The sequence below is a fragment of the Lepidochelys kempii genome, chromosome 8, assembly GCF_965140265.1.
Source record: "Lepidochelys kempii isolate rLepKem1 chromosome 8, rLepKem1.hap2, whole genome shotgun sequence".
NCBI lineage: Eukaryota > Metazoa > Chordata > Testudines > Cheloniidae > Lepidochelys > Lepidochelys kempii.
The window spans coordinates 3472429-3492009 of record NC_133263.1 but is presented as its reverse complement, the minus strand read 5'-3'; the positions used below and the strand labels follow the sequence as shown (position 1 = coordinate 3492009).

Below are 19581 nucleotides of genomic sequence, written 5' to 3'. Positions count from 1 at the left end.
TGGTTTGAATCTGAGAAATTTTATCTGCAAAGTTCATGAATATTTTATACAGTAAGAAAAACTTAATTCTGGAACTGAGGGGAGGCAGCACAGAATCACCATTCCCAGCACATCTGGATCAGTTCTGGGGTGTGAGACCAGGGAGGCGGAGAAACTTTTTCTTGCCTCGCACACAGCCATTGTCATCTGATCTTATAAAAATCCGTATGTTGCACTTGGTCAGACTCAGCATGACACATCCAACTAAGACACTCTAGCCCTTTCCCCTCTTTCATTTCAGCTGGTACAGGTCATCCACACACAACTGATCTATGAGGACAAACTAGCATACTGCTGTATGGAACAGTAGAGGACAAAAAGTAGGTGACATGAAAAATGGCACAACACATCAGCCAATGTTTCTTGCACCTTTCTTGGAACCATTCAGTGCTGGCCACTGTCAAAGACAGCAAACTGGACGAGATGGACGATAGGTCTGAGCCAGTCTGGGAATTCCTACATTCCCCTGTAAAAATTTTAAAACCACCTACCATGCTACTTTGCAGACAGTGTAACCTTAGCATAAAATGCTATATAAATGACTGACAGGTCAGGCAGGCTGTTAGCTAATCAGACATTTCTGAGCAGGGCTGGGCTAATAGCAGTTTTTTTAGTTTTGTGGTTGAGCTGAAAAATAACAAAAATAATTTTGTTCAACTCAAAATAAATATTGGAAGGTTTTGTTTTGTTTTCCAGAGTTTTTAAAACTTTCCATTTTTTTACATTCCAACACGATATGTCTTTCTGAAACTAAAGGCAAAATGGTTTTGACATTTCCAAAAAAAAGATTTTAAACTTTTTTTTTCCAGCTCAAATGCTTCATCGAATGTGACCTAAATTCACAAATGGTTTCAGTCAACCCAAATTTGCATTTTTTTTAATGGAAAAACTGTTTGCATGAAAATTTTTGCCAAGCTCTGCTTCTCAGACTTAGAATAGTTTTTACCTGGTTTGGATTATCTACACTTTCCTCTGACTGAAGTTTTGAATCCGTTGAAGCCTCTGACAACAGAAAAAGCAGAGAATAAAATGAGTATGGCCCAAAGTCTGATCCCTTGTCGAACAGAACCGAACTATGTGAAGTCAAATTTGTGAAGAAAGGTCCTACTCAGTGTAAGTAAAATTGTCAGAATCTGGTCCCAAATAAAAAAGAAGCTTTAAATTGTAGGATGAATCTCATTTGTAGCTAAGGCAGTGGTTCCCAAACTTGTTCCCCTGCTTGTGCAGGGAAAGCCCCTGGCGGGCTGGGCCGGTTTGTTTACCTGCTGCGCTCGCAGGTTCAGCCAATTGCGGCTCTCAGGGGCTGCGGTTCGCTGCTCCAGGCCAATGGGAGCTGCTGGAAGCAGCGCGAGCCGAGGAACGTACTGGCCGCCGCTTCCAGCAGCTCCCATTGGCCTGGAGCAGTGAACCGTGGCCACTGGGAGCCGCGATCGGCCGAACCTGCGGATGCAGCAGGTAAACAAACCGGCCCGGCCCGCCAGGGGCTTTCCCCAAACAAGCGGCAGAACAAGTTTGGGAACCACTGATCTATATATATCCATGGTACCCCCACACCTTGAATATGGTGTGCAGTTCTGGTCACCCCATCTCAAAAAAGATATACTAGAAATGGAAAAGGTACAGAAAAGGACAATAAAAATTATTAAGGGCATGGAATAGCTTTCATATGAGGAGAGATTAAAGACTGGGACTGTTCAGCTTAGAAAAGAGATAAATGAGGGGGAATACGAAAGAGGTCTATAAAATCATGACTGGTGTGGAGAAAGTGAATAAGGAAGTGTTATTTACCCCTGCACATAACACAAGAACCAGGGGTCACCTAATGAAGTTAATAGGCAACAGGTTTAAAACAAACAAAAAGGAAGTACTTCTTTACACAACACACAATCAACCTGTGAAACTCATTGCCAGGGGACGTTGTGAGGACCAAACCTATAATTGGGTGGAAAAAAATTAGATAAGTTTCACCAATGGCTATTAGCCAACATGGTCAGAGGCACAACCTCATGCTCTGGGTGTCCCTAAACCTCCGACTGCCAGGAGCTGGGACTGGACAACTGGGGATAGATCACTTGATAATTGCCCTGTTCTATTTACTCCCCTGGAAGCATCTGGCATTGGCCACTGTCAGAAAACAGGATACTGGGTTAGATGAAACATTCGTCTGACCCAATATGGTTGTTCTTATGTATTTTCTTTAACTTGTAAAATAAGGAAGCTGTGGTCTCCACACAATGAGTTTCTGATGCATCACAAAGGGCAATGCTCTGAAAAGCTTTGTTTGCTCATTTCTTATTTAAATCATGTTCACAGTGAACTTTAAATCATGCCATGGTGATATAGTGCTAGCAATGGACTGACCTTAGTTTATAATGGACTGAGTTCTGCAAGATGCTGACGTCTTAGACTTGTAAGCTCCTCACAGGAGATACTTAAATGCCTCACAGGATTGGGCCCGTTGTGATTAAAGAGCAGCCCACTGAACTCAATGCGTTACTGGGTTGGGCATGTTAACATTCAAACAGACTGCTGCAGTGACATTACAGATCATGCTCTGAAGGCAAATGTGTGATATAAAAACTAACCTATACTGGCAAAAACATTCTGGTGTCTGAATGAGTCACATGCACATTCACCCGTACATAGAAACAGACTTCCTAAGACAAGTGTCTGGACGTTTGACTTCACTAAATGGTAAATTAACTGACTACCATTCCAGACTCAAGCCAATCAATCTGGTGAACAAGATGTCATCAGTATTTCGATTTATAATGAAGATTTAGATGGATGTGAGGGAAAGTTTGTTATTTAGAATTTAATCACTGTGCTAAATATAATTAAATTTGTTGTATAAAAAATGAAGCTGTGTTTTTATGTATATTAAATCCCCCATTGTGGAACACAGGTTTCCTTGTACTTCTGATATAATATTCTGTCCTCTTTGCTCCCCCTGGAGCTGTTTCTCTTTTTATTTATCTTGAAAGAAACAAAAATAAAATTTTTAAGAAGACATGTGAGTGGAGCAGTGGAAAGTAGCTGATAAAAAGGAGCCCAATTCTGACTTGACTTACAACTCCACAGCTTCCAACCTGGGCACCTCTTAACACAGAAGGTTTTATCAGTTGGGGCCTGGGTCTAGCATTCTTTCGATCCAACTTCAGGCTACTGCATTCCACCACGTTGGAGTTCATTAATTCCAGAAGCACATTCCTCCAGGTGCTGCTTTTGCAGGAATATGCAACAATGAACAAAGTGATGTGCGATGTTGGTCATTAAAATAGTAGGGAGCAGTCTGCCAAACTGGCCTCATAAATTACACATGCAAATGTAGAGTTCGTCTGCTTATGTGGGAATGTTAGTGCTCAGTTAGGGATACTGTACTTGTGGATGTAGGTCAGCTGCCTAGGTTTGAGCATTTAGCCCACAGAATTTGAAATTTTTGTTTAGAGAGAGGTCAGTTCCAATCCTCACTTTCACGCCAAGATTTCACTAGCAATGTACAAGCCTTAACTTATACCATGCTTAAAGTGCAGTGTGCTTTTAATCAATGTATTGTGTTGAACACATTTGTTCACAAAGGACCTAATGCAATGGCATGATAAATGGAATTACAGTCAGCAGCAAAAATTGGCCTTTTTTTTTATTCGATATCATTCAACTGCTCTTCAGTATTTTGTCACTTACATCCACTTCACTCTGTTCTTGGGAGAAGTCAGTCATAATTCCTTTGCATGGGTGTGTGAGAGTGTGACTCATTTAAACAGTGGTGTGTTGTTTGCTGGTTCAGGCTCTGTTGTTGGTCTTGATACCACACTGTTCCATTTAGAGTTCCAGCTAGAACATCAGCAGGGCAGCCCTTTTGTAAAATAAAGTACTCAACACAATAGCACATTCACTGCATTTCCTCCTGGGCTGGGTCAGGTCCATCTGTGCTTGATTCCCATCCCGATCAAAAAGCAATAATCATCTGATTTCTGGCATAAATTCCTCCTTAGCTATACTAAAGAGGCTGCTCAAACAAAACATGTTAGAGTCTTGCCTTCAGCAAAGGACCAATTATCCAAGGACCTGCTAAAGTAAATTAGAACCATCAGGAGACATACTACCCCATGCCGGTCTCAATTCCAGCCGTCCTGCTACGTGACAAATGCCAGTTGTAGTCATGAGAACGGCTTGGATCATTGTATTTAATTTCAATAACGTTCTCCCTACCCGCAGAGCAATCTATTTGGGGGGTATATAAGAAATAGATGCACTTTTATTCAATCCTTGATAAGCGTGACTAGCAGGTGGAAAAAATGTTGTCACTGAAACAAAACGGATTTTTTTTTTAAAAAGAAGTGCCACCAAAACCCAGAACTAAAGTCAGATATTCCAGTCTCATAACACCAACAAGACAATTCAAAGAGCAGGCACAATGAGTGGTCACTAAAAGAGAGAGATCCAAATTAGCTCTCAGGTTGAGCCTCTAAATATTGGGCAGGTACTAATTAAGACTCCGTAGTTAAGCATGAGTTGAGTTTTGCATTTAGGAACAGCCTCATGGTATGAAATACTGTACCGGCCGAGCAAAGAGGAGAGTGCGGGCACACGGAGCCCCTGGCATTGGAGGGGAAAATGGAGAGTACATATAGCCCTTGGCATGAGTGGCAGGGGGTGCAGAGAGTCCCTGAAATAGAGAGGGATGGGAGTGTGGCACGCAGGTAACTTGTGGAGGTGGGCATGGGGGAGGATGCAAGGGGCCCCTGGTGTGTGGGCAATGCACAGCCTACAGAAGCAACAAAAATGTGTGACCACCTCATCTATCCCACTTCTCCTTTCTATAGGATGTAGCAACACACTCAGGGACAAACGATGTTTCCCTGGAGTCAGCGGCGGGGAGGCGGGGGGGTGTTGCCACTGACTTCAGTGCCATCAGACCTTTGCCCTAAATGAATGACTTGTGAATTTAAAACTGCAACAATGACAGACATAATAAATATGCCTCTGAATTGCTCGGCAGCCACCTGCAGAACCGTGCTGTGCTCCGCAGATTAGGCTGTGGAGTGCCGAGATGAACTATTTAACCAGCAGATGGTACAGCGCATGCATATATATTGGATTGCCTGCCCTTATGAGGAGGAAAAGTACGCTGCTTTATTAAGGGCAGTAGAAAGATTTGAATTCCGTGGGTCATATTCTGCTCTCAGTTAGACAGCTTTCAATGGAGTTACCCGCATGTACACCTGGGAGCAGGATCCTCTCCTTATGTCCCTGTTCTCTATTGTTCATGCAGGATAATATAAAAAAGGGAACTTCTCAGCTTTCTTCCAAAACTGCCTGTCCACCCCACTTAATTAATCTTCACTGACAACTCCACTGTCCTCTGCAAACCCACACACACCGACGAGGCTACAGCAAATATAAAAATTAATTATACTCTCCAGACCTTCACCGAGTCCCTCTTTCGGCGAGTCTCCTGCAGATGTCAAGGGAAATGTAGCGTAAGAAATAGCATTCACTTCACTTGCCTCAGGGGCTGTCTGGACCGTAACTGGGGGAACTGTCCCTGGAATTAAAATAAACAGAAACTTCTAACAGAGTCTCAGGACTCCTGGGGTTCACCCCAGATTTCAGAGTTTTCACAATACAGTAGGCCTGTCCTGTTATTTTGCTGAAATAAGCTGTGCTACATTTGATCAGTATGCATGTGTAGCATACTGAAGTCAGAGCCACTGTAACAAAGAGGTCCAAATCCTGTCAGGTCACGTTTTCACAATGTATTTTTTCCAGCCACAGATTCCCCCTAGAGCAGATCACACCCAGATCAAATCTAGCCACCTTACAGGATAATTTGGCTCATTCCCTGGAAGGCATTACTAGCATGTAAACATGGTATATTTGCAAATGGTGACATTCTCTCTACCTGTAGGAAATGGACTGTCTATGGATGTGTGACTATCATCAGACCTCACAGTAGATGTTTGGACAGTGGCAATTCCCATCACTGAAACAAAGCATAAGAAGACAAGCTAAAAGCAGTTCCTCGAGTAAACACTGCTTTGGAACGCAGAAGCTCAGAAGAAGAAGGACTGCAACACGTGATTTCATCAGTCCTGTTGCTGCCTTTCTCAGCCATGGAATGCAAAAGGAAACACAAAGAGGGTAAGTCTACACTGCATGAAGAGATCCACAACACTGAGTCTCAGAGCTGAGGTCAACTGACTTGGGCTCACAGGACTCAGGCTGAGGGGCTAAAAATAGCCATGTAGACTGACCCGGGCTCTGAAACTTGGCACCACAGGGTTTTATTGCAGTGTAGACATATGCTGAATGATCCGATCAGGGAGTTTAAGCTGCAATGGTTTACTATGTTTTTCTACTCCATCAGAGCACTTTGCAGACCATTTAGAACATGGGTTACCACTTACAGAGTAAGCATTTTCATATGTTCTTTGCACTGGATCAAATCACTTTAGGCTACAGCATGTGAGAAGATATCATTCAGTGGCTCCTCAAAGTAACCTAATAAATGTTTCATCGGTCAGCTTAAATATGATGTTTTTACTCCAGTAACGTCTCTGCAGAGTGATGCCCAGCTGATGGAGCACAAGGAAGGAAAGTGGATGGTATGATACGTAGGCCTGGGCCCAAAGTGCGAAACGGAGAGCTGAATATGGAGCCAGACGTGGATTTCAGTCTGGCCTCAAAATTCAGATCCGAGTGCAATTCAAACACCTCATCCCCTCGCCCTGCTACCTCTGAACCTTGAGGGTCCTACCACCAAAGGCTGAGCAGTACACACCTCTGGTGCTTTGCCTCCACTTCAGAAGCTGAAAGAACGAGGGGCTAAAAGCTCAGTTTAATGCTAAGAACTGTGTGGGCCGACTTTGTGGACAAGCTTCTCCCACACAGCTCTACTCAGTCCTGATTTGCTGCTCGAGTTTTTAACCTTTCCCGAACAAAGCCTGCCAATGGGGGCTAACGGGCTATGAGGCTTGAATGAATATCCACAAGGGCCAGCACACTCCTGTTCACTTGTGTCTTAACCAAGGAGGGAGCTACAAGGAACAAATGTTTCCTTCAAAAGGTGAGACAGCGTTTTTAGAAAGCCCATGTTCTCTTCACACATCAGCTGTGTCTGAAAAAACAGGAAAGCAAATGTGCCTACAAGAAGTAACTGAACCAAGAGAATTTCTCAAATCTGTTGTTCTTGGGGCCCTTGAGAGACAGCATGGCGCTAGCTGAAGACCACAGCAATGACTTTCCCACGGTCAGAGCAATGACTTCCTGGTGCATTGTCACTCTTGAAGTTTGGATTTCCTCTTTTTTAAGCCCCTATTTGCTGACATTTCCCCAAGTGGGCTATTGACATTGCGGCGGGGGGGGGGGGGGGAGGGAAGAGACAACACACAGGTCATGCCTTTAGTTCTGGAGGTCCCTGGTTCAGTCTCTGGCCAAGAGGGTGGCTGCCACATTTGAATTGATGTCAGATCAAATCTCAGAAAGCAGTACCTTGGACAAGGACAGGACTCAGGAACAAACAAGGCCTGTTCCAGTTAGTGAAGTGGGGAAATGTTACAGCCAGATGGAGATTGACATGCATTAGAGACCCTACGGTAGTGACCTACTGTCCTCCAGTTTCCATTGGGATACTAGAAACTGTGTGTAATGGTGCATCATCACCTCAAGAGTCCCCCTTATGTCAAAGTGCGGTGTTGCAGAGGTTTGCATCTCCACCACCCCCTGCAGGACACCTGTCCTTGTGTGTCACTCAGCCCACTGGCTGAGAAGCGGCCAGTTCAAACCACTTCCAGAGTAACAAAATGTGCAAGCGTAGTCCAAAGTCCAAGAGAATCAACCTAACCCTTCCCATACATTAACTGACTACCATTCCAGACTCAAGCCATCAATCTAGTGAACAAGAGGTCACCAGTGTTTCGATTTATAAGGAAGATTTAGATGGATGTGAGGGAAAAAGTTTGTTATTTAGAATTTAATTACTGTGCTTAATATAATTAAATTTGTTGTATAAAAAATGAAGCTGTGTTTTTATGTATATTAAATCCCCCATTGTGGAACACAAGTTTCCTTGTACTTCTGATATAATATTCTGTCCCCCAACCTGGAGCAAATACTCACCAGCAACCACACACCACAGAACCACTTATCCAGGAACCTATCCTTGCAACAAAGCCCATTGCCAACTGTGTCCACATATCTATTCAGGGGACACCATCATAGGGATTAATCACATCAACCACACTATCAGAGGCTCGTTCACCTGCACATCTACCAATGTGATATATGCCATCATGTGCTGGCAATGCCCCTCTGCCATGTACATTGGTCAAACTGGACAGTCTCTATGTAAAAGAATAAATGGACACAAATCAGACATCAAGAATTATAATATTCAAAAACCAGTCGGAGAACACTTCAATCTCTTTGGTCACTCGATTACAGACCTAAAAGTGGCAATTCTTCAACAAAAAAACTTCAAAAACAGACTCCAACGAGAGACTGCTGAATTAATTTGCAAACTGGATACAATTAACTTATGCTTGAATAAAGACTGGGAGCGGATGGGTCATTACACAAAGTAAAACTATTCCCCCCCGGCTGTTCCTCAGACGTTCTTGTCAACTGCTTGAAATGGCCCACCTTGATTATCCCTACAAAAGGTTTTTTCTCCCCGTGCTTTCCTGCTGGTAATAGCTCACCTTACCTGATCACTGTCATTACAGCGTGTATGGTAATACCCATTGTTTCATCTTGTCTATGTATATAAATCTCCCCACTGTATTTTCCACTGAATGCATCCGATGAAGTGAGCTGTAGCTCACGAAAGCTTATGCTCAAATAAATTTGTTAGTCTCTAAGGTGCCACAAGTCCTCCTTTTCTTTTTGCGGCTACAGACTAACATGGCTGCTACTCTGAAACCTTCCCATGGGGTTTCCCTGCCTTCCCTGGCTCAGGTATCAAGCACTGTCCCACCCAGCACAAGTTTTCCTGAGGCCTCCAGTCTCTGGCATTTTGTCCCTTCACAGGAACCAGCCAGCCTCCAGGTTCTCCCTCCATACTGAACTCCTTCAGCCTATTTATAAGGCCCAGGTGTTTGTTGAGTTCATCAGCTGATCATCCTTTAGTCCCATGCTCTCTAGCTGACAAGTAATGATCTAATTACCGCTCCAGTGGAGTGAATGTGCCTAACTGGCCTTTAACGCTTTCTCGCCCATGATGTGGATTCACTCCTCACACTGTGATTTCCTGATCAGCTGAAGCATTTTGATCTGAGTCAGCACCCACAGGGACTCGTGATACAGATTGTTTCCAGATGATTAAATAACTATAATGAATCTTTGATTCACATTCAAGAACAGCCAACACTTCTGGTTATGGTGACTTGTCAGAGCTCTGAACCCAGTGATCAAATGTCTTCTGCTCCGGTATGATCATCACACATACCTGGACTGAGAACACCACCTTCTGTAGCGAAAGCAGGATTGACATTTTCAGTCCCCTCGGAGATCAGAACCGGAGTTGGTGATTCTGTAGTCATGGAGACAAAATAAAATAAGATACTTAAGAAGACCAGCCTTTTCTTAAAAATGGTGTTCCAAATTGCTGTTACAATTTTGAGCTGCTAGTTAAATGTGGGTGAAAATGTGTAGACACTATTTATGTCGGCAATTCAGGTGCCTAACTATGACAACTTACTTCACTGGCAATTCTGGTGGGTAGGCATCTAAATGCACTCAGGTGTGGGCATAATTAATTGTGCCCGCCTTTAACTGTGGGCATGAAATTATGGGTGCAGTATTGGAGGCCATTTGTGAAAATCTGTCCCAAAATGTTCATGTCACGAGTACCAACCAAAATAAAAACTGGAAACAGTTGCAAGCAGCACTGTGTGCAAACATCAGTCTGGGGAAATGAAGTCATTAACACAGATAAAATTGGAGATAAACAAGACCAACATCAGCGTTAAGAAAATGAATGAAAAGGCAAGTAGTTTATCAGTGCTGCTAACTAATTAATAATAAGGCCCTGACGCAGGAAAGCCCTGAAGTATGTGCTTCATTTTAAATATGTTCGTGAGTCCTGTTGACTTCATCAAGCACAGCAGGTATTTAAGCAACCTTCCTCAACAGGGGTATTTTTCTGAATTGGTGCCCAAGTTAATATAAAGACTTGAGTGGATCTTTGTTTCTTCACCCTGTTGTCCCACCACTCACTACCAGCCTGAGGCCTTCTAAACAAGAGGATCTAGTCTCCGGAAAGTATCTAAGTGGCATAGCTGTTCACATCACAAAGGTGCTTGAGGAAAACAAGAAAGAGCAGAAGGGAAGGGAAGTGGAACTGGACTGTGTCTTGTGGAGCAGGGAAGTGGAGACAGCACAGAGAGAGATGTATGACTGCAACAGGGATAAGTGTATATGACACAGAGGAGTCAGCACTACTTCTGGACACAGTGAAACCTGCAACATTAATTCTTAAAATGCCTTCCAGCAGAGAACTGACGCCGATGGAGTTATTGTAAATTTATACCAGTATTAGTGAAAGGGCATGGCTCAATAGCATCAAAATGAAACAAAGTTACATTAAAAACTTTCAGCCTAAAATGGGTGGCAAAGTAGACTGAAAGCATCCCTCACTTAATAGGTAAAAGAACAGATAATTCATCAGCATGTGCTGGGGTAACAGGAGTGCTCCATATTAAGGTAGGTTTTTCTGCCCTTTTTGTGCCAACCTTGCCATGGCACAGTGAGAGAGGTGCTCAGAGCTGTCTGCTTTTCATACCTTCAGTAGGGAGAACAAGTTCTGTTGTGAAAAAAATGAAATCATCATCTTCAGTCCACACAGAAGCTGTCTGAAAAATGGTTGTCAGGGCAGGAAAGGTTGTTGGGAGGGCAGCTGTGGTTGTCGTTGTGGGAGTAGTGGGTGTTGGGAGTGCAATAGTGGTTGTCAGGGGCAGAGTAGTGGGTGTTGGGAGGGCAGTTGTGGTGGTTGTTGCGGGAGTAGCAGGTGCTGAAATGACATAAAGAGAAGCCGGATCAGAACATCTTCAATAGAACTTAAGTAAAACAAAGCCAAACCATAACTGAATTTAAACAATCTATTTGCCAAAACTCTGAGAAAAGGCTGATGAACAGGTAATTTAAAAGGCCAGTTAATTAGGTCAGAAATGAGTCTCAAATTAGAGCTGGTTGGAACACTTTTTTTTGCATGGCCAATGTTGATTTTTTTGTCCAAAATGGACAATCCAAAAACTGAAAATTTAGAGCCAAAATCCCTAAAGCCAAACATTTCTCAATTTGGAATTTTCATTTTTGGGATGAAAAATCAATTTTTTTCAAGGAAAGCAGACACATTCTATGAACATTTTTGTTAAGCTAAAAAAAACCAAAACACTCAATTTTCTGTCCAAAAAAAAAAAAAAAGTTGCAAGATAATGTTTGACCAGCCATCATCCCGAGTTGTGCTGTATCTTCCTCAGGCTGGGGAAACAAAACAAAAAAATTAACTGAATGACCAACTGGTGCTAAAGCAATGAGATCAAATTTAATGTGATGTGAGCAAGTGTGACTCCGCTGACTTCAGTGGAATTGCACCTGTTTGTACTGAGTCTCCCTAGGGCGCTGTAATATGAAAGTGCACTTCAGACTGAGGTTGAAAAGGACTTCACTAGTCCCTCCCCATGACTAGAGGCAGCTGTGAATTTTTTAATAGTTCTTTGTTGAAAAATGCTGATTCATGAAAATCAAGATGGTTCCCAAAACAGGATTGGGTTTGATGAATTTCCTAACTCAGACAAAAAGTGTTGAGAAAAAAAAAAAACATTTCAAAAGAGTCAAACAGAAACATTTTGATTTTTTTTCAAAATGAAAAATTCCAATCTTCCAGTTCAGAATGACTCTTCATTTTGAAATTTAGACTAATTAGACAGAAAAAGATTTTAAAAGGTCAAAGTCAAAAAGAAACATTTCAAAATTAGCATAACAAAATGTTTCGATTGACTTGAAATGAAAGAAAAAAAAAGAACTGTTCTTTGGTTTGTGAATTTTTCAGTTTGTGAATATTTTCAAGATTTTGACTTTTTGTCCTGATTTAAGACAAAAAAATATTTTTGTTCTTGAGACTATTTATGGGATGGGAAACCGTTTCCCACCTAGCTCTTGGGTGATGAAATAGGATTGTTCACTACTGTATGTCTACACGTGTCTGCTCATAGTTTAGAGCACAGCACAGATCACTGGCCTTGAAAGTTCACCGAGCACACCGCTGTTTCTCTATAAAGAGAGACAAGGAGGATGAAGTAATATATTTTAGGTTTCAGAGTAGCAGGCGTGTTAGTCTGTATCCGCAAAGAGAACAGGAATACTTGTGACACCTTAGAGACTAACAAATTTATTAAAATTAACAAATTTATTTTAAATAAATTTGTTAGTCTCTAAAGTGCCACAAGTACTCCTGTTCTTTTCTCTAAGGTGCATAGTCTAAGCCTCAATGGCAGAAGAATGGATTTCTTTCTACAGAGAGAGAAGAGAATTTTGCTCACCTCTGTAAACCTGCAAATTCAGGTTTTGTTTGATATCATTGAACCATCCAGGAATCTCTATGCGGCAGCAGTATGCCCCTCTGTCTTTGTGGTCCACATTGCTTATAGTCAGAGAGACATCCCCTCTGGGGATAGGACCTTTTAGTTGGTATCTGCCACTCGCTGTAGATATCACCTTCCACCCATCCGTGCGAACAATTTCACTGCTGCATTTAGATGACGGACAGATTCCCCGGCCCCAGCACATGACACTGATGTCACTCATTTGTCTAACGCTGTAGGTGCAGGGTAGTTTGACGGACTGCCCCACCTTTGCTCTCACTACTGTGAGAGACACACCATGTGCTGGGGAGAAAGAGCAGGGAAAAGCAAAGTCAAGACCTTTTACTCCATGGATACACAGCCCTACTCCTCAATCTCACGCAGTACTGTATCCCGAGAACAGGACAGTCAGGTAAATATTTAAGTAAGAAGGGGATCTCCTTTTGCCTTTCCCCCATGCACCCTCCATTAGTTAGTTTGTTTTAATAGTGGAATAGTGACCCCTTGGGTCATCCCAGTCTGAGCCCTGCCGGAGAAACCCTCTAAGATACTCCGGGAAAGGACATAAGCAAGTGCTATTAGCAAAGAAGATGGCAGCCTTCCCAGTCTTGACCAGAGGCCTGCATCTTGTTGTATATTAGTCTTTGCTCTCATTATCCTGCAGCTGTGCTGTGCAGTGGGATGAGCAGACTTATGACCACCAGAATGCTCCCTAAAAGGTGAGGAACACTGAGCCAATGGCTCCAGTGTGAGAGGAGAAGGAGTTACAAGGTGATGGGAGGTCAATACTCACTTACCCTGAGGGAAGGGAGGGAGACAAAGATAGGGAATGCTCCCATCTCTCCTGAGCTGTGAAGAGTACTATTATTAATTATTATTATCATCATTATTTTTTTCCAGGCATCCTGGCAAAGGAGATGCCTGAGGAGGGAGTACAGAGCAACAATCTTTTAAAACCCATGGGTTGAACAATTGGCATGTCTATTGAAATGGAGACGATATCACTTGCACTTGAGCACCGCAGATTCCACAGCAAAGCTGAGAAAATGGGACTCAAGTTACGCAGGAAAGTCTTTCACCTTGTGGTCACCATTTCAATCCCAGCCCAAATTGGTCTGAAAGTGGTTGCCATCTATTTGGTGACCTGGTGTGAAATGAATTTGGCAGTCTCAGTCCATCCCCATCCCTGTCCCACCAAAAAAAAAGAAAGATGTTACAATTGGCTCTAAATGCCTGTCTCGGCAGTGAGGCCAAGAATCACCCACGTGTGTCTAAAGGTAATCTCTCCACTCAGGGTTGAGGTACATTGGCAGGCCAGTGCTGGAAGCTTGCCCTGCCATTGCTTATGCCGTGCCTGTTCTGAGAATAAATAAGGGTAGGTCTTCATTCTGCAGAGCTGGCTCCACCCCCCGACCCCAGTTATCAAATGGGCCAGCACCTTTCCTGAATACCTGAATACAAAGCATACTGAACCTGATGCTCCTCAAGTAGACCGCTGTAAAGCTGGAATAAGTCCATTGGAGCTACATTGCAAGAGCAGGCTCGGGTTAACAGCGTGTTCAGCTTTACTTTGCATCTACAGACAAACCCATCTCATTTAGCCCCGGGTTTGTCTCCCTGCCACACAGCACCCCCGCTGAATGGCTGTGGGTGTGATTCTGAAATCAGAGCTAACAGGGATGGTTCAGCCAGGGATGGTTCTTTTAGCTAAGGGCACTGTAATAAAAAAAGAAGAGTTCGCATACTGGGGCAAATTCCCTGCTGGCCTAACTCCATTGACTCGAAGGGACGTTAGCCAGTGGAGGATTTGCCCCCTCCTGTCTATTCCAGGCTGTATGACCTGCCCCATGTCCCCTGAAGTTTTAATTGTTTTTTCTACCTTCCTTGTATTCTGTCCCTGGTCATTTCTAGCATCATGCTGAACAAGGGCCATGAGGAGGAGCATGTCTCCTTGTGTTTTCCTTGCTCCAGCCCAGACCTGCCCTGCACATGGCCTTGTTCCAGTCCTGTCCCAGCCTCAGAACCAGCCCTGTTCCTGCCTTCCCTGGCTCCACGTAATCCCCTTCTGACCCCAGTTTCAATTCCTGGCTCTGGCATTTGAACTGGCTTCAGTTCTCACCCTCAGCTCTGATTTCTGGCTCTGACTCTGTCTTGACCCTGGACTTGGATATTCAGACTCTGACGCTGACCCCTGCTCCAACCACTAGGCCAGACCACCCATGACTTGGTTTCCTGATAGTTGGTCCCATAACACATTGCACCTCAGCTCCAGTGCCTAGCTATTGCAGCAGCCCTAGTGGCAGGATGACCCTATTGGTCTAGGCCCTCTCCAGCTCACTTATTCCAAAGAGGAAGAGAGGCAGCTGGTGCTGTTACCAGCAGCCATAGCCCTGGTTCTGCTCAGCAGGTCCTCTTAGCCAGCTGAGTGAACTTCCTTTCCTCTTGGCATGACTCCCAGGTAATCTAGAGATTCTTCCAAATAGGCCCATCGTTTTTTCCATGCACAATTCCCTGGGTGACATTTGGTCTGTACCATTTTGCCACAGAACTCGTTATTGGGATGACATTTTGGTTCCGTTATCACTTACCCAGATGGCAATTTGGATTTCTAAATTCAAATGGTTGATTCAGACATACAGACAAAGCAGCACAGAAGGCAGTGACATGCAAGGGCTTCAGCCCTTCAAAATGATGTCTGTGGGAACCCGAAGGAGTGTCCTTATGAGACATAAGACCTTGCAAGATGATGATCTAGTTTATTACTAGGGCAGCCTAAATTTATTTGCCTTGCTGCAGTACTGCAGCAAAATGCAATGCAATGCCTTGCAATGGGGAATTCAGCCCTCTTTGCCATGCAATGCCTTGCAATGGGGAATTCAGCCCTCTTTGCCATGGTTTCATCCGATGAAGTGAGCTGTAGCTCACGAAAGCTCATGCTCAAATAAATTGGTTAGTCTCTAAGGTGCCACAAGTACTCCTTTTCTTTTTACAGCAAAGTAACTCACTTAACCAGCCTTGGCAGCCCAAGGTGGTGAGCCAGGAGAAGGGGCTAGTTAGCTCAAAACATTAATACGTATTAGGGTAGCCCAGCTCAGAGGTGCATAAAATAAGACCAGATGGAGTACAGCCTGTTCATTTCCAAGCTGCTAGGAAGTAGGAACCCTACGGCTTTGGGAATGTGAACATCTTCTGTCCACCTTCATGTTATCCAACCCTGCATGACGCAAAGGGAGCGCCATTCGGCAAACGCTTTCAACGAGAAAATGTCTCTCATTTGCATTCTCTACCCTGGAGAGCAGCGGAAATTGGAGTTTACAAAAAAATGGAATGAGGCACCAGAATGTCTAAGACACTGTTTCCAAAGAGCACTGGCACTAGAAAAATGTGGTCCCTGGAGTTTCCCTTCCTTCTTTTCTTCCTGTGTTACTAACATTCCTGAGAGGACTAGCAAAGATGGAAGAATATGAATCCAATAACCACCTTTTAAATTAGCTAAGGGCTTTCCAACGGCTCGTTACAGCATCTCTTAATCTTAGGCCTCATCTAAACTGCAGCTGGGATGGTGCTTCCCAGTTTGAGGAAACAGACACATGTAACTCTGTCGGAGCTAAAAAGAGCCATGCAGCAGGGAGTAGCATGGGTGGCAGTTCAGAATAGCCTGTGTGCTAACCCGCCTGAACCCCCGAGCATGCATTCAGCAGGGTAGCCTGAGCAATCGCCCATGCTACCTCCAGCTTCACAGCTATTTTGAGCAGACTACTTGAGCTGGGAAGTACCTCCCAGCGGCAGTGTAACTGTACCTTTAGTTCAGTTAAGCAAAATCACACTATTGGCTGTATCTAGGGCCCGACCAAATTCACGGCCAAGAAAAACGCATCAAAAGATGGTGAAATCTGGTCACCCTCCATGAAAGCTGGTCTTGTGTGCTTTTACCCTATACTATACAGATTTCACGGGGGAGACCAGTGTTTCTCAAATTGGGGGTCCTGACCCAAAAAGGAGTTGCGGGGGTGGGGGGAGGGGTCACAAGGTTATTGTAGGAGGTCAAGTATTGCCACCCTTACTTCTGCACTGACTTCAGAGCTGGGTGGCCAGAAAGCGGTGGCTGTAGGCAACCCCCCCGCTACAAAAACCTTGTGACCCCCCCCCCGCAACTCCTTTTTGGGTCAGGACCCCTACAATTACAACACTGTCAAATTTCAGACTTAAACAGCTGAAATCATTACATTTATTATTTTAAAAATTCTATGACTGTGAAATTGGCCAAAATGGACCATGAATTTGGTAGGGCCCTAGCTATATCTAAACACTTTAATACCTCCATTGGGGCCTGATTCTTGGCCCAATACTCACATTAAGTCGCAACTGCTTATATGAGCAGTCCCACGGAGGTCAGTGTGTCTACCCAGTAAGTGCTACTCAGTGCAATTGTTGATTAAACAGAGAAGGGCAATTAAAGTCATATAAAGGTCAAAACACAACTGAGCTCATAATTGGCTACTCACACCATATTTATCAATGTCTCTTTTGGGTCATCAGCAGTGTTTGAACCCGTGGCCTCCAGTGCTAAAAGCATACATCTCTGCTACTTGATATAAGGGAGTAACTCCACTAAGGGGTAACTATAATAGACTCTTTTCCTATTATGTAGACTAGCTACTAAAGGGGACGCAAAGATGCATATGCTTCTAGTGTGGGTTGTACATTAGAGCTGGTTGAAAAGGGGATAATTTTTGCAAAAAAATCTTTGCCTTTTTTGTTGAAAAAACATTGATTTTTTTTCCCTACCAGCTCCATTGTTCACATTCGCTTAGAGCAAGTTAGATAATAGCATGAGTAACAGGTTCTCCAGGGGCCGAGTTGATAAAAGGATAAATATAGTGTTTGATAAATATAGTGTTTGTTCCAAGATTTAACAATGCTGAGCTAAGTTAAGATGGGTGAGACGTGACTAATGGTCATTTTGACCCCTAAGTATGTTTCCATATGAAGATATTATTGAAGCAACCACAAATGAAGGCCTGAAAACTGACTTTCTTTCAGGTTGAAGGAGTGGTGGATAAAGGGTCCTCAGGGGCCTCCTCATTAGGTCCATAAGGGGCATGGTAATAGGTTAGGAATATTTTGGATTTCCTGTGGCTGCAGCAAATCCCGGTGTGGTTTTGGCTCCACAGAAAGCATCATGTACCCTGGTGCTATGTTATCTTGCCCGCTGAATCTCAATGGGAATTGGTGAAGGGATAAAATCAACTTTTGTCTCTCACTGTTTTCTACCAATTTCCTAATCTTTCCCTGGTTGTCAGATAGTGGTTTATGAATATTGCAGTTACTGTAAGCATTAGAATGGCTGCTTCCTCCTGTTTGGCATTTTAACAGCTCTATACACCATGGACAATATTTCCAAACCTGGGTGACTAAGGTTAGGCTACTCAGTCCATATTTAGGCACCTAGGACAGAATTTCAGAAGTACTTAAGTGATTTAGGAGCACAAGGCCCACTGAAAGTTTTATTTAGGAGTTTGATTTAGGAGCAAAGCCCACTGTGCTCCTAAGGCCATTGGCTCTTCTGAAAATTCCCCTAGATGCCTAAATATGGATTTAGGAGCTTAACTCTAGGCACCCAGGTTTGGAAATTGTGGCCAGTATCCTACCCAGTCTCTCAGGTTTTTCTAATTCTCCTTGTAACATGCATCTCTTGTAGTACTTCTGCGCCAGATTTTACATGGAAGATAATTAAATGTTTTGGGTGGGATTTCTGAAAGTGCTGCGTGTTGCTATAACTCTGCTCCCACCTTCCTTCCATTGGGAGTTTTGCCGTTGATGTTAATTGGAACAGAGTCCAGCCAAGGCAGAGAGCTTTACAAAATCCCGTGCTTTGTCTCATTTTATAAAAACATTTCTCCATTAATATTTAAAAATAATGGCTCCAACCTGGGGCTGGCAGCTCAGCTCAGGGCAGACAGGAAACGTTGGCTTTGCATAACTATAACAACAACACAGAAGTAATTTTTTTTTCTAAATCTGTCTTAATAACCAACAGACCCTACACACAACTTTTGCATATAAAGGGGAACCAGATAGTACGCCTGAATAATTACTAAACTAATTAACTAATACATTCTTCTGCATTGGCACTAATTCAAATAATTTTTACAATCTTCTAAAAGGTGACATATATTTACAATCTCATATGCGAAAAGGAATATACTGTATATACACATACAGAAACAATAAATGCGAGTCACATACATGTTTACAACCTTATACATGGGTAGGGGTGTATATACAAATAGAAACAATGAATACCATTTGCTCTGTAACATTCCAAAAATCAAATGAATCTCACTTTGTCTTCTGAAGAAATACAGTGGTAAAGCAAGAAAACACTCACCTATATACAGCTGTAGCATGATCCAGGGAAGCAACAGGGAATGGGCCATTTAGGCTGATTAGAAACTCCAGGAATGTACCAGAACTGACAGAGGACCAGACCGTATACTTTTCAGAAATGCTGAGTGAGCCTGGCTGTAGTGCAATTTCTCCTTTTTTAAGACTTTACATACTGCAACCTCCTCTTCTCCAGTAGGAAGTAACCCTCCTCATAGAATATTAGGATTAGAAGGGACCTCAGGAGGTCATCTAGTCCAACCCCCTGCTCAAAGCAGGACCAATCCCCAATTTTTGCCCCAGATCCCTAAATGGCCCCCTCAAGGATTGAACTCACAACCCTGGGTTTAGCCGGCCAATGCTCAAACCACTGAGCTATTCCTCCCCCTTCAAGTCCTTCCACTAGCTCCCCTTTGTACAGGGTATGAAGAACAAAGCTCCCTGTCCTTGCATTCACGACTCCTCAACCCAGTCTATGCCACTGACCTTGTCTCTTTAGGAGTTTCCCGGGCCCCTACATTGCGCCAATGCTGCCTTCTGCTTGATGACTCCCGCATTCGCTCCCTCTGCC

The 19581-nt window shown here is 43.5% G+C and overlaps 1 protein-coding gene across 1 annotated transcript in view; it reads right to left on the bottom strand.

Annotated features, from left to right (window-relative positions):
- Positions 1–19063, bottom strand: part of LOC140916472 (uncharacterized) — a 48512-nt gene extending 29449 nt beyond the window's left edge. Inside the window, exons 1-6 of the mRNA XM_073358116.1 lie at positions 19015–19063; positions 12582–12926; positions 10823–11050; positions 9488–9571; positions 5468–5587; positions 986–1041 (exon numbers count right to left, since the gene is read on the bottom strand). Of these exons, the coding sequence (XP_073214217.1) occupies positions 986–1041; positions 5468–5587; positions 9488–9571; positions 10823–11050; positions 12582–12926; positions 19015–19063 (882 nt within the window). The remainder of the gene's footprint in view (positions 1–985; positions 1042–5467; positions 5588–9487; positions 9572–10822; positions 11051–12581; positions 12927–19014) is intronic.
- Between the last annotated feature and the right edge of the window lie 518 nt (positions 19064–19581).